This window comes from Callithrix jacchus, chromosome X (genome assembly GCF_049354715.1).
Source record: "Callithrix jacchus isolate 240 chromosome X, calJac240_pri, whole genome shotgun sequence".
Lineage (NCBI taxonomy): Eukaryota > Metazoa > Chordata > Mammalia > Primates > Cebidae > Callithrix > Callithrix jacchus.
Window position 1 is genome coordinate 125,309,297 of NC_133524.1, and position 21,899 is coordinate 125,331,195.

General features: G+C 52.0%; 2 protein-coding genes and 1 non-coding gene across 3 annotated transcripts; all 3 read right to left on the reverse strand.

The window, feature by feature from the left end:
- Positions 1-8,033: 8,033 nt before the first annotated feature.
- Positions 8,034-8,198, reverse strand: LOC118150860 (U1 spliceosomal RNA). Its single transcript, XR_004738985.2, has one exon. It is a non-coding gene; the product is annotated as a U1 spliceosomal RNA (small nuclear RNA).
- A 321-nt stretch (positions 8,199-8,519) lies between these two features.
- On the reverse strand, positions 8,520-18,014 carry APLN (apelin). Its single transcript, XM_035288603.3, has 3 exons — positions 17,621-18,014; positions 11,843-12,014; positions 8,520-11,142 (listed from the first exon to the last, which is right to left on the reverse strand). Exons 1-2 carry the CDS (start codon positions 17,685-17,687, stop codon positions 11,848-11,850), a joined length of 234 nt encoding a protein of 77 aa, XP_035144494.1. The 5' UTR covers positions 17,688-18,014; the 3' UTR covers positions 8,520-11,142; positions 11,843-11,847.
- Positions 9,067-11,491, reverse strand: LOC118150486 (uncharacterized). The gene is made up of 3 exons (XM_054250951.2): positions 11,260-11,491; positions 9,460-9,521; positions 9,067-9,421 (listed from the first exon to the last, which is right to left on the reverse strand). The coding sequence occupies exons 1-3, from the start codon at positions 11,489-11,491 to the stop codon at positions 9,101-9,103; spliced, it is 615 nt and encodes a 204-aa protein (XP_054106926.1). The 3' UTR covers positions 9,067-9,100.
- Positions 18,015-21,899: the final 3,885 nt, after the last annotated feature.

The following is a 21,899-nucleotide window of genomic DNA, read 5'->3' on the forward strand; positions in this document are numbered from 1 at the left end:
TGGTCTTTGCTCTTTCTCACACCTCCTGCAGAACTGGAAAGAGGAGATGACCTGGGGAACTTTCTTTCATGGCCTGGGCCTAGACCTGGCTCAAGCCTTAAAAATTCCTTGCAGTTCCATAATTCAGCCAGCAGGGGGCAGCCTCTCATGTTACACTGGATTTCCCCCAAAGACTAAGCAGGCTTGGAGGAGAAAGGGAGGCCAAGCGCAGAGAAAGGGAGGCCGAGCACAAAGAAAGGAAAACATGTAAAAAGTTTCCAAAGTGGCCATCAAGCTGACCCAGATGCATGAAGCCTGCCACTCCTATGGGTGGGGAATTCTCAGTCCCTCAGTTTCACCTGGTGAATTTGATAGGGCCTGGACAAGTGATCAGGAGACGACATCTTAGTGACCATAGTACATACACCCTGCTTGCCCAGCCTAGAGCCACAGAGGGAGTCAGCCAGCCCACAGGAGTTCAGTGGAATCTCTCATTCTGCAAGTCGCAGCCTGGTCAGGGCCTGCTTCATTATCTGTGAAATGGGTTTAAGAATAAATCCCAGCTGCTTCCTCCCACTTAGGAAGATTTCTCTGACTCCGGATCATGACCCCAGTGATAAACTTCTCAGAGGCCTGTTTTACACCTCCAGGGCTCTCGCCACAGTTCCTGGTTATGTATTCAGTTGTGATTTTTGAATAACGTCTGTTTCCCTCTCACTTATAAGGAATGTGGTACAAAGCAGGCCCTCAATAAATATTTGGTGAATGCTGAGAAATGAATTGCCATAGCCCTTTTAACAGATCAAAAAGCACTTTTACATGGAGACAGGGTGTTTCTTCATGGCGCCCGCTGAGAGAGGTGGGTTTTTTTCCCCTGTTACACACACAGCACTCTCTACTGTTCCAAATATTTTAACTTCAGAAATTTCAGTCACGGCTGGGTGTGGTGGCTCATTCCTGTAATCCCAACACTTTGAGAGGCTGAGTTGGGTGGATAACCTGAGGTCGGGAGTTCGAGACAGCCTGACCAACATGGAGAAACCTTGTCTCTACTAACAATACAAAATTAGCTGGGCGTGGTTGTGCATGCCTATAATCCCAGCTACTTGGGAGGCCGAGGCAGGAGGGTCACTTGAACCCAGCAGGCGGAGGTTGCAGTGAACCGAGATCGCGCCATTGCACTCCAGACTGGGCAACAAGAGTGAAAGCTCTGTCTCAAAAAAAAAGACAAAAAGAAACTTCAGTCACTAGAAGTCTGAGAGGGAGCTAGGGATTCTTACCTTCATTTTAGAAAAGGTAAAGCTGTGGCCCAGAAAGGTGAAGTGACTGACCCAGGCTTCGAACTTGGAGGAGTGAGGATGTTTAGGTCTCCGCATCCCATGCTGGAAGGTATGATCATTACATTCCCCCGTTATCACTGTCAGCATCATTGCTTTCGTCATGGCTATGGCCATGCCTAGTCTGGAGAAGAAGTGTATGGTTGGCGAGCACAAGGGCTTTTGCAGGTGGCGGGGAGAAGTCTGGGTTCCAATCCTGGCCTTACCTGCAGGTGACCTTTAGGGCTAGGAAAGCATTCAGGGAGGCTTCATGGGGGAGGTGGGCCTTGGCCAGCACTTGGAAGACCCAGAGAATTGGAGGGAGGTGCAGAATCTGGCAAGGGAAGTCTGGTGAAACTAGCAGAGCACCAGAAATGTGGTTTGGGTGATTTAGGCTGAGGCTTTCCCAGCTTCTGCTTTCTGACCACAGGCAATCCGCCTGCCTCGGCCTCCCAAAGTGCTGGGATTACAGGTATGAGCCCCCATGACCAGCGAAGGGTAGGCGTTTTTTAGCTGATTGTCCAGGAGACTGATTATTTGGGGTAGGGTAGACCAAAGGGCTCTTCCTAGGCGTGGGTTCTGAAAGTTCAGGCATAGAAAAGATGGGTATGAAGCTCCCTCCCTCGCAGGTCCTGCTGAGGCTAGTGCACAGGCTTGGGGCCGGGGGACCATCCCTGGGGTTGCGGGGGAGTGGTACAGAGGGCACTGTGGCCGCAACAGCTAGCGAGTGCTGCTGCACCCTCGCCACACACCTCTTTTCCCTGGAGCTTCCCAGAGGAAAGGTGAGGACCAAGTCTTCTCCACTGTTCCTCCTCCATTGTCCCTTGTGTGGTGTCCTGCACAGAGTAGGCATTTTTTGTTTGTTTGTTTGTTTGTTTGTTTGAGACAGAGTTTTGCTCTGTTGTCCAGGTTGGAGTGTAATGGTGCAACCTCTGCCTCCCAGATTAAAGGATTCTTCCGCCGCAGCCTCCCGAGTAGCAGGGACTACAGGCGCCCACCAGCATGCCCTAATTTTTGTATTTGTAGTAGAGATGGGTTTTGCCATGTTGGCCAGGCTAGAATCAAACTCCTGAACTCAGATGATCTGCCCGCCTCGGCCTCCCAAAGAGCTGGGATTACAGGTGTGAGCCACCAGACCTGGCCAAGGGTAGGCATTTTTTAGCTGATTGTCCAGGAGACTAATTATTTGGGATAGGGATAGGCCAAAGGGCTCTTTCTAGGCTTGGGTTCTGAAAGTTTGGGCATAGACTGAAAGACAGGGAGCTCCTTTTGAAACTTACACACCACGTGGGTCCTGAAACTTGACAGGCAATTTGGAAGTGAGGATGGGGGTGGGAGGGCTGTGGAGCTGAGCTGGGGGGTAGCCCAGAGTAGGGGAAAGGAGGAAAGATGATAATCAGAAGATCTCTGCAGTGCTGGAGGTGGAAGGCGCTGTGTGGTGAAACCCCCTCCTCCACCCCCCTGTACTCCTCACTGGGACCTTTTTCCTCCCTGCTTTGTTTATCTTCCCTTATCTTTCCACATCACTCACATCTGAGGAGTTGGGAGTTTCCAAAGGAAAGAGAAACTCCAGACTTTGAGAAAGTTTAGGAACCTAGAGACATGGGGGATGAAATCCCCCACAACATATGCCAATGGCAATAGCCCCTATCCCTACACCTGCTGGGGAGGGAGCCAGAGATGTCTCCACCTAGATGGAAAAAGTGGCACCCTCTTCCCAGCAGGCCTCCCACAGCCCTGAAGTCACAAGCAGTTCTGTTGCCCTGGGACTGAGGGTGCCAAAGCCCCTCCCCTACAGACGAGAAGTGACTGCAGCCCTGGAGGGAATGCTTGGCATTTCAGCAGTACCTTTGCCTTCCTTTAAAGCAATGCCACCTTGTCTCTCTCAGTTCGTTTGCACATACCACAGAAGATCCTTAGACTAATGGCATAACCTCTCAGTCCCTCAATTTCCCCACCTATAAAATGGGACTGTGAAGGGGACTAAATAAGTCAGGACAGGTGAAGTTCCTCCAACAGTGCTTGGCACATGAGAAGTGCTCTGTATGAGTCTGCTAGGACCATCCAGCTATGTTCCTTTAAGAGATCACTTTCCCTTTCTGAGTGTCATTTTCTTCATTTGTAAAAATGACAGGGCTTAGGGTACTGAGCGACCTCTCAGGCTCATGTCCTTCTATGATTCTATGTGTTTAAGGGAAAGCAGAGATTGTCATCCTATGAAAATAGATGAGGGAGAACTAGGACCCTAATAGATGAACAGACCTGCCTGGAGTCAAACAGCCAGTTACTGGCCAAGCTGGGGTTAGGATCCAGAGCTCAGAACCCAAGTTTCACACCACTAGGCTAGCTCAGCAGCAGTGTGCCAATTTTTTTAACACTCAGGGAAGATCAGAAAGCATTTAATTTGAGCAATGGGGGAAGTATGGAATGGAGGTTCCAGCAGCCCCTGAGGTTATGGGAAGCTCGTGTAACCCACGTAACCCAGCTGTGGACTTCCTCACTGGCTTAGGTTCTCATTTTCCTGCCATATGCCCAATTCTCCTCTCAGAGCTCCTCCCTACGGGTCCCTGGGTCAGGTCCTGAAGTGCCTCCGGAGGGCAGCCTGAATCACCTCCCACTGTTAGCTAGGACCCCGACTAAGTTTTATTCACAAGCAGGTGCTTCATATATACCCACTCAGGTGTCCTGGGTAGGTGAGTAGGCTGAGGCCCAGAAAGGGCCAAAAGGAAAGGCTTTGCTAAGCTACCCAGCAAGCCCTGGGCAGAAGCAGATTCAGGACTGGAACTCAGGTTTCTGGGGCCCTGGCCTTGTGCAGAAAGGAACCCCAATGGCCAGGCAGGTCTCCTGGAGCAGGTGCCTGGCTCCACAATTCCAGACAGATCAGGTGCTAATGGTGAGCACTTAACACCTTTGGAGAGGCCTCCTGGGCTGCCGCCCAAGCTAAGCTTCTACAAGGAAGAATGCTGAGGACCTAATCTGTCCCTGGGGAGTCCCTATAGGTTATCTGGGAGACTGGAAGTTTCCAGTGGCTGAGGCATGCTCATGGTGGGAAAGAGGACCATTGGCAGGAGCAAGGAAGTGGTTAGTTTGTTTTCTGTAGCCGCAGACTGAGTTACTTATAAACAAAAAAAAAATCTTTATTCAGCTCGCAGCTCTGGAGGCTGGGAAGTCCAAGCACATGGCACTGGCATCTGGTGAGGGTCTTCTTGCTAAAACATAACGTGGTAGAATGGCATCATATAGTAGGAGGACAAGAGTGTACCAGCTCATGTCTCTTCCTCTTCTTGTAAAGCCACCATTTCCATATGGCAGCACCATCCTGATGACCTTTTTAAATTTTAATTACCTACCAATGGCCCCACCTCAGATACCATCAACCATATGAATTTGGGGATTAAGTTTCCAAAATATGAATTTGAAGGATGCATTCGAACCATAGCAGCAGCTGACCTTAGCTGGGTACAGACCCAGGTTTGAGGCTCTACTCACCCACGAATGGCTCTGTGAATTTGAACAAGTGACCTCACCTCCATGGACTTGATTTTCTATGTATAAATTAGGGATAATGATGGCTGCCCTGTCCAGTTCTCAGGGCTAGAATGAGGCTTAGCAGAGATAATAATAGCTCCCACTTAGTAAGCTCGTAACACTTGTAACGTGGGCCGGGCACTGTGCCAAACGCGTTACCTGCAGCATTGTGGTCAGTCCTGACCACAGTGCTATGAAGTGGGCAGCAGCATTCTGCCCAAAGCCAAAACAAGGTCACACAGGTGAGTAAATAGTGGTGCCAGGATTTGAAGCGTGATCTGACTCCAGACTTCCCGTTCCACTGAAATCAGTTTGTTAGTATGGTTATTATCAGAGGCCATCACGTAACCAGTGTATGAAATCCCTTAATTCTACACCTTGCTGCGGAATGTAAGTCTTTCCCTTGGGCTCCAGGCAAAGGGTCCGGGGCTGAGTTGAAGGGCTTGCTGTTACTTGACACAGGGCTGGGCAAAGTATGGCCTGTCACCTGGGCTGGAGTGCAGTGGCGCAATCTTGGCTCACTGCAACCTCCGCCTCCCAGGTTCAAGCAATTCTCCTGCCTCAGCCTCCCAAGTGGCTGGGATTACAGGCGCCTACCACTACGCCCAGCTAGTTTTTTAAAATTATTATTTTTAGTAAAGATGGGGTTTCACCATTTCGGCCAGGCAGGTCTCAAACTCCTGACCTTGTGATTCACCCACCTCGGCCTCCCAAAGTGCTGGGATTACAGGTGTGAGCCACCACGCCAGGCCTCCACCTGCTTTTACAAAGCTTTTTTGGATCACGGTTATGTCCACTGGTGTATGTATTGTGTATGGCTGTTTTGCCTGTGCGGAAACTGTTACCTGCGTCATCACAGTCAATCCCGACCACAGTGCTATAAAGTAGGTGGCAGCATCAAACTCAAAGAGGTTTGAGTTGGGATAGAGACTGTATGGCTCAAAAAGTCGAAAAAACTATCTGGCTCTTTACAGAAAAAGTCTGCTGGCTGCTGATTTGAAACATTCAAGGAAGTGTCCTGGATGCAGCTCGGGCCTTTGACTGAAGTCCAAGACAGCGGCAAGGGGAGTCCCTTGCTGGCTCCTCTGAGCACTGGCCGCTTCGTAGGAAAAGCTGGATTTTCAAAGGAGTCCTAGAGAAGCCTTCCTTCCGAGAGCTACCGAGAAATGCTGGCTGAGTCAGCGGCCCTTGTCAAGCCGGGAGAGGAAGGTATTGAGTAAGTCTCTGCCATCTCCTTTGGCAGTTAGCTGGCACAGGTTCACTCTGGTCAGAAAGAAACTTTGGATTGAGAAATTTCAGTTGAATAACCTTTAGGCTTGAAAAATCGAGTACTATAAGGACCTTAGAATGGCTGCTCAGTCCAGGCCTCGTGGTTCCCTCAACGTGGAGGAGCCCAGCCCCTGCTTGGGGTACCAAGCCAGCCAGGCCTACAGGAGTGTCTGAAAGCTTAGCTTTCTAAGCAGTTATGGCTCGTTTTACACAGCACCTGGGGTCCTGAGAAGCTGTGTGTGGTCTGAGTCTGTTTGCTTCCCTAATCTCTGTAATTTCAGAGTCTGCCTAATTTCGGATGGATTTGAAAGACTGTTGTTTTTCAGGTTCTCTGCCCCCACCCATCAACCTCAGTCCGGGACCTCCAGTCCAGAAACAATCAGTCAAATGAATTCCTATTTCTTTTCCTAAGCTCTGCATTTTGAAAAACAATGCCCTACTCTGCTTCTGTTGTATTTATTCGGTCAAGGTATCTCCAAAGGCTAGAAACGCGTATCATATGTCCTGCCTTCCTTTGGTCTGAGTTCTAATTATCTTTACAGAAGACAACAACTTTACTTTTCCTTATCCCTTGCCCCAAGGAGGTCACACTGGCATCCACCCAGTAGCATCCAGTTAGTTGACTACATATGTTCCATGGACCTGGTGGCTGCTCCCCCTTCCTTGTCCCTGCCGTCACTGCCCATCATCCTTCCACCAACTTAACCGAATGCTATTGTGCCTTCCAGGGCCTGTTTTAGTCACTCAGCCTCTATTTGCTTTCGCTGATCCCCCCAGCCTACACTACACCATCTTGTACTGCAAATTCGTATTGCACTTACTAAGAATATCAAACACGGCCGGGTACGGTGGCTTGTGCTTGTAATCTCAGCACTTTGGGAGGCCAAGGTGGGTGGATTACTTGAGGTCAGGAGTTTGAAACTAGCCTGGCTAACACGGTGAAACCCTGTCTCTACTAAGAAAACCAAAAATACAAATATTAGCCAGGCGTGGTGGCAGGTGCGTGTAATCTCAGCTACTTGGGAGGCTGAGCAGGAGAATCCTTTGAACCTGGGAGGCAGAGGTTGCAGTGAGCTGAGATTTCTCCACTGCCCTCCAGCCTGGTCACCAGAGGAACTGGTTTTGGGCAGAGGTGACAGTGAGACTCTTGTCTAAGAAAAAAAAAATCAAACACATTTTGTACCTAATTCTTTCTGGTTAGGGGACCTTCCGTAGTACTGTAGAAAGAGTTTGCATTCTAGAATTTGAAGACCAGATTCTAGATTCACTTATCTAATTCACTATACACTTACGGGTCAGTGTTAAGTTGTCTTGCTCCCACCACACCCCTTTCTCCTTGGTTTGATGTGAAATTAGAACTTTGGGGATGATTAGGGAGGTTACAGACCAATCGGCATAAAGCCAGCTCACCTGAAACCTCTGCCTAAAACCAGTTCCTCTGATGTCCTGTTTGCCTAAAAGCCAAACTAGTAATTTTTAAAGAAGGCATTTTACACCAGTTTTCCTAAGAGGCACTTCCAAAGTAACATCACTTTTTCTTTTTCTTTTTTTTTTGAGACTGAGTCTGGCTCTGTCACCCAGGCTGGCGTGCAGTGGCACAGTCTTGACTCACTGGAACCTCCGCCTCCCGGGTTCAGGTGATTCTCCTGCCTCAGCCTCCGAGTAGCTGGTATTACAGGTGCTCACCACCATGCCCAGTTAATTTTTGTATTTTTAGTAGAAACAGAGTTTCACCATGTTGGCCAGGCTGGTGTCGAACTCCTGACCTCAAGTGATCTGCCTGCCTTGACCTCCCAAAGTGCTGGGGATTATAGGTGTGAGCCACCGAACCCAGCAGTAACATTGCATTTTTAAATCACTGTCACAACTTGCAGCATTTTGTCAATGATGAGATGGTTTTGTAGGCTCATGGGTGACTTTTTCTTTCTTTCTTTTTTAATTCAGGGGAAAGTGCAAACGCAATCCCCCCACTACCACAAAGTAGGCAGTCAAGTTTCCCACATTTGGGAAAATCGCAGGGGTCAGCACATCCGGAGTGCAATGGATAAGCCTCGCTCTGGGAAAACCACCTTCGTGATCATGGTATCTCCCCTGCCAGGTAAGTATGTGGATGACTTTTTCTATCTTCCGTCCTATTGAGCAGTTTTATGACATTTTAGGGAGTTTGCCTAAAGACCCTTTCTTTAAAATTGTGTATTTCTAGCACTAAATACTTGTCAAAGCTATGAGATTTCCCATGGGATTTATCAAATGAAGCTCTTTTGATCCCTCCTCTCGGCTTCTCGCTGAGTTTTGCTCTGTGTTGTGTATGCCTGTGTGGACCTAATGGGTTTATTAACCAAATTAGCATGTACCCAGTGTTCCTTTCTGTTCTGCAAGATATTGGCATTTTGACAACAAGCATGAAGCGAGACAGATGGGGCAGAATTATATTGAACTCTTTGCATTTTATTTTTCAGGCTATCTCATTCATCAGGCAAGTCTACTTTGTGAAACATAAAATGATACAAATCAAGTCATTATCAAATGTACTTATCGCTGAAAACATAACATTTTCAGGAAAGGCCAACTGGCCAAAAAATCCTGAAAGTGTCCCAAAGTAGATAAAACAGAAAAGGCACCCACCAAGGATACAAAACAGTTTTTAGTAGCAATCCTGCATTTAATCAGCATGTTCTTGAATAAATTGCTTTTGAAAAATTCTTCCATTGACACTGCCAAAAAAATTGGGACACCCAAACAGATGCCAGCAAAACCTAAAAGTGGGCTGGATTTTATGTGAACTGGTCATTAAGCTTAGGGACTCATTGTGTGAGCTCGTGGCAAATCAGTTTGAGGCCAGTTGACCTAGAACCGATTTGGGATGCAGGCACTTACCTCCCTGCACATGCAATATGTGAGCACAGGGACGGCCGTGGCCCCCAGGGGAAAGGAACGCCCCTCCTGAACATGACCTCTAAGAGTAAGGTCGAACTGTCAGCTTTGAACTGTTTATTATAAAGACATATTTACATAGAACAATCTTTACAAACACATTGAACCAGGGGAAGGGAACAATTTCTTAATGGACAGGGCCTTAATATCTTTGTATAAATTAGTATAAGAATCATAAACAACCACTTTAAATAAGACAACTCCCTCCAGCCCACCCGCTCCCATCGTCTGTCCCCACCTTTGTCCCTTTCCCCAAGGGGCTTGGCTTGGGTGCAGGTCATGGCAGGCTGATGAGGCAGGAGATGCAGAAAGGAGGAAAGAAAGAATGCCCAGTCCCTGATGGGGGCGTCAGTGGCAGAAGAGACTTTCTGGACACCGACCAGTCCCCACGCCAACTGTGAGGGGAGTAGGGAAGGCTGGTGCCCAGCCTGGCTCCCCAGGGTGAGCCTTTAAGCAGCAGCAGCAGCAGCGTTAGCAGCAGCAGAGGTAAAGGGGCTTGGGGGAGGCGAATAGGCAAACATTGGGGTTATTGTGGGACTTGGGGGGCCCTGACCCCCCCATCCCCCCACACACAAAGTTGGGCATCAGGCTCTTGTCTTCCCTTTCTCCCTTCCGGGAAGCCTCCTCAGGCAAAAGGCGAGAAAGCTTCTTCTAGAGAATGGCTGGTGAAGGCCCCTCACGGAAGCTGGGGCCTCCCAGGGAGAGAGTGCTATTCCAGCTGCTCTTCCTCCCATCTTTCTTTCCTTCCTTTGCCTTCTTTTCTTCCTCCTGCCTCTCCTTCCTTCTTCTCCCCTCTCCACCTCCCCCAGAGGAAAAGCCCTGGAAGGAAGGTCTGGTCAACACGAAGGGAAGGCCATGGAGTCCAATGATTGAAAACCACCTCAGGCTCCTGAGAACCACCGTCGGGGGTCGACCAGTAGTCTCAGTGTCTGAGCCGCCCCTTTTAGAGTACTCTGGGTCTGGGAAAGCTGCCAGAATGGGGGCAGCTGGCCAGTTATGGAACCTTCCAGCCCAGCTGGGGGAACTGAGAGGCAGGGGAAGGTCAGGGAGGTGGGAGCAGCTCCAGCCCCACGACAGGGCAGTTCACAGCCAGCTGGCCTCTCCCTTCCCTTCCCCTCCCAGCCACCCACAGCCCCAGCCTCGGGAAAAGGCACTTCATTTGCTTTGAAAAGACATCATCAAGAGGGAAGAGGACATCATAGAGCAGGAGATGGGAGACCTGGTCCCCAACCCAGCTCTGCAGTGACTCTGAGCAGGTCACCCACCTCTCCAGGCTTCTGTTTTTGCAGGCGTTTGCCTAAGAAGGCTAAGTCATCTCCAAGGGTCCTTTCAGAGCATATCTTCTGTGATTCTTGGCAAAAACAACCTCTTGCTTGGCTTTTACCCCTGGGAGGGTATAGAGCCATGTCAGGCCCAGCACCCTCCCCTCCTGACCTGGAGCTTGGCCTAGCTGGGGATGGGGTGGAGGAGCAGGGAGAAGGGAGTATTGGGAGATACAGTAAGGCAAGAGAAGTGGCAAAGGACTTCACAGACCCCTCTCCTTTACCTCTTCCTTAACTGAGCAAACACCGATGCTCCACCCGCTTCAGCAGAGCTCCCGCCCCCACACTTCCGTGCACACAATGTGCCCTGCCTGGATCCCTGCAGCCAGCACCTCTACCTAGTCTCATTGCTCTTCTCTGCACTCCTTCCTGGAGGCCTGGTGAGGCGTCCAACTGACCAGGAAAACAAGGGATCTGCTGGAGCCCACAGAGGGGAATGTTTTCTCCCCATGCCCAGGGCGGACACGAGGAAGGAACAAGATGAGACAGGCAGGGACTAGAGCAGAGGGGACCTGGAGAAGAAGGGGACCTTCTGGGGTTGGATCTCCAAAGTCAGTCCAGGGAGGGGTCAGGAAGTTGGATTGGACGGATCCTTGAGAGAGAAAGGGAATCATCCAGACTACAGCCAGGAGCACGCCACTGGGGGAAGCAAGCAGGTGAGAAGAGCCCGGCCCATTGGTGGCTGCAGCAGGTGCGAGGTGAGAGCTGAATGGACGTGAGGCCTCCAGAGAAGCAGACCAATCTATGGAGGAGACAGAACCGCAGAGCGTGGGCACTTGGGGGCCCCTTCAGTCCTAAGGAGGCAAAAATGACAAGAGAGAAGTCATGAACATATCCTAGGCCAAAGAAACTCCCCAGGAAAGGAGAGGAGACCGCCTTCTCTCTCCCCTCCCACCCCGCTCAACCCAAACCTCCAGCCCAAGGCCCCTGAGCTGATGCCTGCCTGTCCCCATTGCAATGGTACAGCCAGCAGTCCAGGCAAGGGGCAGGCTCCGGCTCTGCTCTCTCTGCTGCCACCTTGGTTCTTCCTTCCCTCTCACACCTCCAGGCAACCCCAGCCACAATTGTCCTCCTGTTCTCTGCCGCTGAGGCCCTAAAGCTCTCCGCCTCCTTCCCCAACTCTGGTGAGAGTCTACTGGGCATCTATCTGTAGGTTTTCCCTGGGCACCCCTCCCCAGCCGTTAAGGTCCACCAGGATATCTAGAAATCTCCAGGCAGGCCAGCCTCCCCAACCCCAGGCAGCAGGGTGTAAGGGAGACTGGCCCCAAGTATCAAGCCCCTCTCTGGGCCTCGGAGAAGACCATCTGTAAAATAAAGGGGCTAGACAGCTGCCCCATAAGCTCCCTTTCCAGCTCTAAGCCCCCATGTATGTGGTGCCAGGACTGCTTGGTGGATGTGTCTGGCCAGTGATGAGCGGCAGGGTCACCCGGCTTCTAGACTGTCCCTCTCCCTCCCTCCGCTTTAGCACTGTCTACTGACCAGAGGCTCAAGTACCTGCTTCAGAAAGGCATGGGGCCCTTATGGGAGAGGCGGGGCCGCTGGCGGCGGAATTTCCTCCGACCTCCTTGCCAGGGCCCTGGCCCGTTCCTCGACCCTCTGGGCTGCACCAGGTGGCGGACATTGCCCTCTTCCAGACCATTCCCATCGGGAAGCGGCATCAGGGGCCCTGCAGAGAGAAGAAAGCCTGTTAGTGAGGAAGGGTGTTGGCCCGAGGGAGGAGCAGTCTGTCCATGCAGCGGTGCTCCCTGTAGATTTTCTTTGGTTTTTCTTTCGCATCTTGAGGGAAAATTTGCCATTTCTGCACTGTCCTGTAGCTGATTTTATGTCCTTTGGACAGTTCTGTCATGTTTCTGACAGGCACAAGTGGGTCCTTTCTTTGGAACGTCATTGCGGGGTGTGCACTTCGGGGCATCACGCCTATACTTGGCTGGGGGGCGGGAGGCAGCAATCCCCATGGCACCCCCGCAACTGGTACACTTCAAACATTTCAGACATATGACATTACAATGACACCCCCCACCACGTACCCATCACCCGGATTCAACAGTTATCCAGATGGAGTCACATATGCTTTATTATCCCTTTTCTTTTTTTCCTTGACTGCAGTATTTTAAAGCAAATCCAGAACATCACGTCATTGTACTCCTACGCCCTTTGATATGCAGGATGACCCACTTTTGAGTACTAGGGAGCGCATATCTCACCCTGGGCATCTCATAGGTGGTTAGGCATCTCTAGGGCTAGAGGTCTTCTCAGTGGATGGGACTGGGCCAGGTGGGTTAAGGGGGCGGGGTCTCTGACTCAGCCTGCCTCACGCTGTGACCAGATTTAGAGACCTGAGACCAGATTTAGAGATCCACAAATCTCGCAGGAATGAATGAACAAATGAGAGAATGGTCACCTTCAGCAGCATGTCTGCGCACGAGGAGGGGGTGGGTTGTTGCAGTTGGCACCTCCCACCAATGCCCTACCTCCTGACATTCCCAGACCACTCCCTGCATCCTGTGTCTCCTATAAATTCCTTCCATCTCAAGCCCCGCTGGCTTCTCTTCTGCACTCTGGGGCTTCTCTTTACTCTGTCTACATCTGGCTTAGAGGAGAAGCCTCCTGACACCAGACTGAGCCCTGACAATGGAATCCAAGTGGTGCAGGGTACCCTTGGGTGCAGTGAGGGAAAAGGTATGCAGGCCGACTCTCATGAAGCCTGCAGTCCATGCAGGGAAGCCAAGCTGCTGGTGGCAGCCGGCAGTGTGCAGAGTTGAGATGGTGCCGGGGAAGAGGCAGCCAGGCAGGGTACTTGTGCCATGCCCAGTACAGGCCTGAGCAGATACAGCATCTGAGGCCAGAGATAATGAATAGCAGTCTCTCTCCCACTGCACACCATCTGCTTTGCCTGCATCTGTACCCCTGTCCCTCGAGCCCCATTGCCATCTACCCAGGAATTCCCACCATTGGCTCACAGTTTCCATGTAGCCTCCCATTGGCTGCTCACACTGCAGTCATACCCCTGGCAGCTCCCCCTTCCCCTCCGCCTCTGCCTCCAACATCCCCACGCTCTGTTCCTTCCTTGGCTCCTTGGCTCTTGTGAGTCCTCCTCCGCTTGCACACGATTTCCAAGTGTTTATCCTCCTCTTGGGCCAAAAGTAGGCAGATCTGGCCTTACGGCCCTCTTCCTCCAGGCCTCTGGGCCTGCAGTTCTCCCTACTCACACCCAGACATACCCACCTATCACCACCCCCCCAGACACATATTCTCCAAGCCTGCACCCTCCTTTCCCCCTTCCCCCCCGAAAAAATCACCAGGCCCGTGAGGACCCCCACTGTTGACTTGGGTCATTTAGTTAACTAGCCACACTTCCATGCCAACTTATCCCTGAAATTCATAACCTTTGAGAATTAAAAGAATAATGATCTTGGCACTTAGGAGCAATAGGTACAGATGGAACCAGGAGGCTGCTTCTGTCTGTCATAGAGCTACCCTCTTGGCACCATCTATGAGGGGGCTGGGGCTGGAGAGAGAGGGGAGGAAAAGACCTTCACTAAGCCCCCTACTGCAACTGCTTCAGCCTCTGCCCTGAGTGCTGGGGTCCCCTCAAGGCACACCCTGATCACTGAGAGTGGGTCTGAATGATGCTGATAAGGCACAGGGGTAGGACCCCAGGGGCCTCGTGAAGTGAACCAAGTCAACGCTTGGCTCTCACTTTTGCACCTTCAACTGATGGGGGTGCAGAAGGGATGAAGCAGTGGCCCAGGCCGTTGTAGCTCAGGGGGTGGCAGGCATGGAGAAAAGAGGCATGGTGCCAGGAGGGGGAGGGCATCATCTCCATGTGCCCAGCACCCAAGATTGGGAGTGTCTGTGGCAGTCAGAAAGGGAGGGCTAGAGGCTGTATTTCAGGATGGGGAGCAGGGTTGGTGGCTCCGACTCTGGCCAGGAAGATGTCTAGACTCTGGGTCTGCAGAGAAGAGCCACTCTGTGTCGACCAAGCCCCCAGCCAGGCCCTGGAGAGCAGCCACCCAGCAGCCCCGGGCCTCTTGCATCCCTCCCATTGCGTGGGGGACTCATTGTCCTCAGCATCACGAAGCTCTGCAGGTTCCTCCCGCACTCTGAGCCCATCACCCACCTGTTTCCTACTTTTGATTCTGAGTCTGGCTCACTATCAGATAAGCTGACGCCTGAAACCCTGGCTTTATGCTGTCCAAAGGAGAAAATTAGAGGCTATTGATTCTCATCACTGCAGAGGTCCTGACTGTACCAAAGAATTTCCCTTTAGAAATGGAGGTCACCCCTAATGCACTTAAATATTTTCTTCCAGCTCATTTGCTACATAAAAGGAGGCTGGAGCAATCCCCCAAACAATCTCCAGCCTAGAGCAGTTGGAGCCATTGCCTGCTGAAGCACCATCAGCCACACGAAGCTAGAGAATCTCCACGCTGAGAACCGCAGTTGGGGGAGGACAGGATTTGACTTTCAAGCAATCTGAACTCCAACCCTGCCAACGCACACAGAGGTACGTGTGACTTTTCAGGAACATGCCCGCCTCACCAGAAATGACGCACCTGTTTTTCCTCTCTCAGTCTGGCCTGTCTTAGGATGACTTTAAAAGCCCAAATGTGTGCTCTTAAATGCCCCTCCACTGCTCTGTGGTCCTGCGTGTGTCTCTTTGTCTGCGCAGCCCCCTGCCCCCATCCCAGTTGCCTTCTCCAAGGCCCTGTGCTGTCTCCAGTGCCAGTTTTGCTGCCCTGGGATACATCATGCTCTGTCTGGCAGCCTGGCCCTCTGTTTCCCTTGCCTTCGTTCTTTGCCAGAGAGGCCTGGCTCAGGTTACACAGGTACTTAGTGCTGAGGACTGGGGATGGAGGGGAGATGTCCCCTCCCTGAGCAGGAGGGGTACAGTAGGTTCTCCTCACACTCACACCATGACTGCAGGCTTTGAGCTGGGCCTGGGAAGGGGGAGGAGGAGGGGAAAAAGAAAGGTGCTCAGAGACTGAGGGACACTTGGCCCTGACCCGGGAGTTCTCAGATTCAGAAGAGCAAGTGTATCCCAGGTTAGGAGGCAGTGCAGGAGCGTATGCAGTGGTAGCAGGGTGATGAGAAGTAGCTTGAAGAGGGGTGGGGGAGTGGGCATTCCAAGTCAGGACAGAGTGTGGAGAGGAGGAAATGTGGTTTTGGGGCTGGAACTTTGACCGGGGACTCTGCCTGGGGACAGCATGCCAGTCTGAGCCAAGGACAAAGTGGTTCTGGGATGCCTGCTTCTAACCAAGGACAGGAGGCAGTGGGAGCAGGACATGTGTATCTGGATCCTTAGCTGGTGGCCACCTCTGGGGATGTGCCCCTCCTTGGCTCCAGGAGAAGTCAGGGAGTAGAGGAGGCAATGGGAGCCCCAAACGTTTCCAGCACCAGGCTTGAGCAAAATGTGAAGACAACGAATTTACCCAAATCGGAGTGGACAGATGACCTAATGAAGACGGGGAAATTCAAGCACGAAGTGGCAGGCTCTGGACCAGCCGCATGGAGTTCTGGCAATCTGACCTATTTCCCTTCCCTTGAAACCGGCTCTCCCCTTTGCTAGTACTGTCCCAATGGCTAGACCCCAGGAGGGTCTGTCTGTATGGCTGTCTAGCGGCCAGGGTTCTCCCCACAGCCTCTGGGGGAAGCACCAAGTGTGCAGACCTGGAATCCCCACCTTCCTCTGAAACACTCTCTCTGCACCCAGCCTTTTTCTTCCCTGAAGGCACCACCCTGGACTATTTGCCTGAGGTAGTATTGTGCAAGCATCGTGCCTTGCCAACCACACCAGATGGTAGGCTGTCTGAGGACAGGCTGTCTGATGTATCATTTGTATCTTTCATTCATATCTTTTCCTCCCTCTGTTTCCTGCCTGGCAGGAGTTTCTGTAGAAGAAGCCTGCCTACTTCTTACTGTGGTGGTGGCTGACTTTGTGCTCAGGTCTTGAGAGAGATCACTGGCCAGCCAGCTACCTGTAGGCAGGAGGTGCCAATCACAAGCACTGCGCCTTTCTGAGAAGCCAGGCAGTGCTCCCAGGGCCACAGCAGGCAGAGCGAGCTGGGCCCCTCGGAGGCTCCTGGGATGCATGCCATTCTTCAGTTCTGGAAGATTTGGGACCATGTAGGGTCCTGTCCTCTTGCCCTAGGAACCTCTGTCTTGCATTCTCCTTCTTTCTGCTCCCACCTCCCTGTGGCTCTAGCCATGGCCCTGGCGTTAGTCCACCTGGTCTTGGCCTTCCCCTTGTGTGGTGCCAGGCAGGCAGCAATGACAGCCAGATCATAGGACTGTGGCAGCTGGAGGTGGGAGCTGGCAGCCCCAGGAGACATTGACACACAGAGGACAGGCAGCCTGGGATGGGGCTGCTGGGCATGGGTGGGGACCAGGCTAGGGGCGGACATGGGCGCTAGTGCCAAGTATTGCCAGGTAAGGGCAAAAGGACTCCCCTTTCCTGAGCTGCAGGGAGGGGTCAGGTCAGGTGCTGTGCTCCCTCCCTTGGTGCCTGGCGACAGGGAGACTAAGGTGAAGCATGCCGAGGCCTGGGACAGAAAGGACTGCTGGAGCCAGGATGTGAGAGAACCAAGTCTCTGGGGTGGGATGAGGAGAGCAGCCAGGACCTGGGGTGAGGGAGGAGAAGACCAGCCCAGCCTGGCTGAGCCCGGCCCCGCCTGAGGGAGGCTGCCTCTGCTCCCACACTCAGGCAGAAAGGAGCAACAGCTGGGCTCCATGCCGCCACCCCCTCTTCGCACTGCTGCCTATGCAACAAGTGTCACGTCTGCATGTTGGCACATCATCCCTGGTCTCCGGCGCCCCTGGACCAGCGGGAGGCTCCCAGCCTTCAAGGACCAGAAGACGTTCAGCGTGGGAGCCCAGCCCACCCGGCTGTGGTTAGTTCCTTCCATTGATCCACGAGTGGAGCGGGCATGCCCCCCGCCTCCACCCCCATCACGCAGGGTGCAGGGCGCAGGACACATGGGGCACACCTGTGGTCCTGCGCTCCCGGGACTACGAGCCGCGGTTAAGAGAGACAAGGTGACAGGCAGGTGATGCCAGAGGCCGAGTCGAGCCTCGCAGAAGAAGCGGTCCTTGCGGCCAGCCGCCCCATGGCCCGGGGCGCCCTGCCAATCTGCTGCCTGGCGCGGGCCGGCACGTGGCTGCTCCTGCAAGGCTCGCGCCGGGCTCCCCGGGAGGCGGGGAGAAGTGCGAGAGGGGCGGAGGGAAGGGAGCGCGCCGGCTGTAGCCCAGGCGAGCCGGAGGGCGCGCACTCACCTCCACACACCGCGGTCAAGGAGAGCCAGAGCAGCAGGAGCGCCTGCACGCAGAGCCGCAGATTCATGCTGCTCCTCCGGCCCCGGCTAGCCGGCGGGAGGGAGGAGAGGGAGGAGAGGTCGGACGCCCGGAGGCCAAGAAACGCGCGAGCCGCGGCTGGCGCGTGCGGGCGCGGAGGTCGCGGGGCTCCTGGGCTGCTGAGTGTGCGCGCTGAGCCCCGCCGCTCCCGCTGGCCGCCTCCGCTCTCCTGCAGCCTCCTCTCCCGCCGCGGGGCAGCGCCGCGAAGCTGGCCTCGGCGGCTCCCGGGGCGGCAATGGTGAGCTCTTTCCTAGCGGCTGGCTGCTCGGCCGCGGCTGCAACTGCCAGTGGCCCCGGCTGCCAGCGAGAATGCTCCCCGCTCACTCCAGGGGCTGCATTTTGTAGCTTGTGGCTTGGCCGCTAGCCCACTTGGTCATGTGGTCATCGGGAGGGCTGGGGGGGTGGCAGGAAGAGGGAGAGGGAGCGAGCCTCCCGCACCGCCCCCCTCCCGGCACGCACTCTGCAGCCCCGGCCCGAGCGCGAGCGGGAACCCCGAGGTGGCCCCACAACAAAGGCTGCGCGGCCTCTCTGACAACCACCACCGCTCCCCGGACAATGCCCGCCTGGCTAGGGGCCAGAGGGTTTGTAGAGACCTGAAGGATTTCAAACACAGGAAGCATTTGGGGCGGTGGAGGGGCACAGTTAACCCTTTCTCACCTCTCTTAACAGCTGTCAGGAAACCTGGGCGCTCAGGGAAGGACTCAGTCTGGGTTGCCTTCACTCAGGCCCTCTACCTCTGACCCTGACCCTGGTCCTTGCCCTTGCCGCTCAAGGGTTTGATCAAGACACCCACACACTGACCCTCCTCTCTTCTCTGCATTTTCAACTGGCTTTGAATTGGGGGTGACTGCCTACGCTTGTGCCCAAGGCTTGATTAATTGCCCAGCACCCTCGTGTTCCCTGCATTGCCCAGGAGGCACCCTCTACCTGGGATGCCCCCACCCCACATTTCCGCGACCTCTTCATTCTTGCAGCAGCATCTCAAATCCCATCACATCCAGAAACCTTTTCAGGATAACGCTAATCCAGCAGGGGCTGCCCCTCAGCCCCTCCTCACTGTTGAGACATGCGACAGCTCCTATGGTGTCCCCTTTCTTGTTCCCTGGAGCTGTCCCCATTCTGGTTCCCTGTCGTCATCGTTAGAGACAAGTGGTTTACCCAACTGCACACAGTCAAGGCTGAATTCATTGTGCGTGTACTTGAGATTCCCCTTTAGAAGCGGGTCCTGAAGTTGTTTGCCTTTCCAGACTAGGCTGCTAGCTCCTTCTACAGCTTGGGAGCTCCCAAGGCATGGGACTGCCTCCTGGGTTGGCCTGGAAACTCCCTAAGATGGGATACTGTCTTCTCATTCTTCTGGATCTCATTCCAAAGTCCCCAATATCTTGCTCTGCACATAGGTGGCACTCAACACATATCAAAAGACTGAATCCAAAGGTATCTCCACCTTTCAGCAAGCCAGGCGGTTTGCTTGAAATGTAAGTCCAGATTTACACAAAAGAGATATTGGAGATATTGGACAGGGTGCATATGTGCCATAAAAGACATGAGAGACCACAGCATATTTAAAATATTTTTTAAATGTTACAAAAATCATATATATATATATATACACACACACACACACACAATGTATTTATTATCAGTCTCTCTCTATCAGAAGGGTTACCTCCACAAGGGAGAGATCTTTGCTTTCTTCACAGATGTGACCCCAGACCTAGCTAGAACAGTGCCTGCGACATGACTTGTACTCAGTACATAATTTTGAATATTTGAATGAAAATTTCAAAAACATCTTTACTGCCTAAATCAAGGTAGCAGGAAGGGAATAAGATACGGTTCTCAATAGTCTATGGCCCATTAGCCACACTCAAGTAAAAAAAGGCATGTGAAGCACGCCACCTCTCTTCATCCTCGAGACCCAGGATATGAGTAGCAGGCACGAGTAGCAGGAAACCATTCTCCCTTAGCTATTCCCCTGGAAAGAGTTTTCTAGGCTGGGCACAGTGGCTCAGGCCTGTAATCCCAGCACTTTGGGAGGCTAAGGCAGATGGATCATCTGAGGTCAGGAGTTCGGGACCTGCCTGGCCAACATGGTGAAACCCTGTCTCTACTAAATATACAAAAATTAGCCAGGCGTGGTGGCAGGTGCCTTTAATTTCAGCTACTTGGGAGGCTGAGTCAGGAGAATCTCTTGAACCAGGGAGATGGAGATTGCAGTGAGCCAAGATTGCACCACTGCACTGCAGCCTGGGCGACAGTGTGACTCCGTCTCAAAAAAAAAAAAAAAAAAAAAAAAAAGGAAGAAGAGTTTTTTAACCAGGAGAAACACCTGGCTTCTAGTCTCCACCCTGATTTGCTGTAGGGCCTTGCCATCATCACCTAAATTTACTAAGGTTCACGGAGGTGATAATCTCTTCTCTACCCAGTTCAAAGTTGTTACGGGATTAAGTGAGATCATGTGCCTGAAGGTACCATGCAAATTAAGAATAAGCTCTTGCAGCGTGGTTTTTAGGAACCTTGGTTGCTCCAACTCTTGATTGGGCAAGCCCATGCACACCCAAATAAGTGTCCCCATAACTAGGCTAATAGAAGCCTTCATATTTAATTGTACCTTTACTAGGGTGTGTATGGGATATTGCTAAGAGGCTGGAACACGCAGTGCTTTCCAATACAACAGCTACTCACCACATTTCCAATGAAGTTTAAAATTCAGTTCCTCAGTTGCACTGGCCACACTTCAATTGCTCAGCACCCATATGTGGCTACTGTATTGAACAGCACAGAATAGAATCTTCAATCATTGCAGAAAGTTCTATTAGTTAGAACACTCATTCATTCTTCTTTTTTCTATAGTACATTTTCCCACCTTACCTAGTCTTCAAAATGTCCAAGGTGAGGGGAAAAAACATAAAAGCAAACCGGGCCAGGTGCAGTGGCACATGCCTGTAATCCCAGCACTTTGGGAGGCTGAGTCAGGTGGATCACAAGATCAGGAATTCAAGACCAGCCTGGCAATATGGTGAAACCCTGTCTCTACTAAAAATACAAAAATTAGCTGGAAGTAGTGGTGTGAGCCTGTAGTCCCAGCTACTCGGGAGGCTGAGGCAGAAGAATCACTTGAACCCAGGGAAGCGAAAGTTGCAGTGAGCCAAGATGGTGCCACTGCACTCCAGCCTAGGTGACAGAGTGAGACTCCATCTCAAAAAACAAACAAACAAAAAACATAAAAGCAAACCAATAGAAATTCAAGCCAAGCTGAAGGTATGCATTTATAGTAAGATTTAAAGATCTGACACTTGGGAGAATCATTTTTTAATCCAATTTGTCTTTATCCAAATTACATTCATTGTTTTTCTTTAGCGGTAGAGTCTTGCTCTCTTACTCTAGGCTGAAGTGCAATCATGCCATCATGGCTCAATGCAGGCTCAAACTCCTAGGCTCAAGTGATCCTCCCACCTCAGCCTCCCAAGCTGCTGGGACTACAGGGATGCATCATCATACCAAGCTAATTTTTAAATTTATTTTTATTTTTTGTAGAGATTGAGTCTCACTATGTTTCTCAGGCTGGCCTTAAACTCCTGGTCTCAAGCAATCCTCCCATCTCAGCCTCCCAAAGTGCTGGGATTACAAGTGTGAGTCACCATGCCTGGCCGCATCTGTTTTTGTAGTCCCAGATACAAGATTTCATCTTTCTTTCTCAGGCCACTCTTGCCTACAGCAACTTTGCCCTCTCCATACCAGCTATGGCTGTGTCATTCATTGGTAGATGCTCTCACCGTGCATTGGGAGCACTCTTGCGTCCACATGCTGTGCTCTATGGGCCTGTCGTAATTCTGCAAGAAGACCCACAACCACCGTATCCATTCAGTGGTCCAGGCCCATGAGTCAAGGAATGCAGCTCTGATTGCCCACTCTGAACCCCTTGTAGGCTCTCATATATTTCAATATTAGATTGAAATGACCAGTTTTCATATCTGTGTCTATTTGCCAGACTTCAAGGTCACTCCTCTGATAGCACCTAGCACAGTGTCTGGCACACAATTAGTATTTCATAACTGCCTGTCAGATAAATAAGTAACTGTTGGCCTAACTCTGTGCTGTCGTTTGTTCAGGCTGATGATACTATTGAATGAACATCAGCAGAATAAACTTTTTAAGGCACCGGTCCCCAACCCCTGGGCCATGGACCACTGCAGCTCTG

Excerpts from the sequence above, each read along its gene's own strand:
- LOC118150486 (XM_054250951.2), bottom strand. The coding sequence starts at position 11,491 with ATGCCCAGTAGACTCTCACCAGAGTTGGGGAAGGAGGCGGAGAGCTTT. Across the intron at positions 9,522-11,259 it reads TCAGGGGCCTTGGGCTGGAG|CCCCTTTACCTCTGCTGCTG; the intron begins GTTTGGGTTGAG and ends GCCTCCCCCAAG. Across the intron at positions 9,422-9,459 it reads TTAAAGGCTCACCCTGGGGA|TTGGCGTGGGGACTGGTCGG; the intron begins GCCAGGCTGGGC and ends CTCCCCTCACAG.
- APLN (XM_035288603.3), bottom strand. The coding sequence starts at position 17,687 with ATGAATCTGCGGCTCTGCGTGCAGGCGCTCCTGCTGCTCTGGCTCTCC. Across the intron at positions 12,015-17,620 it reads CTTGACCGCGGTGTGTGGAG|GGCCCCTGATGCCGCTTCCC; the intron begins GTGAGTGCGCGC and ends TTCTCTCTGCAG.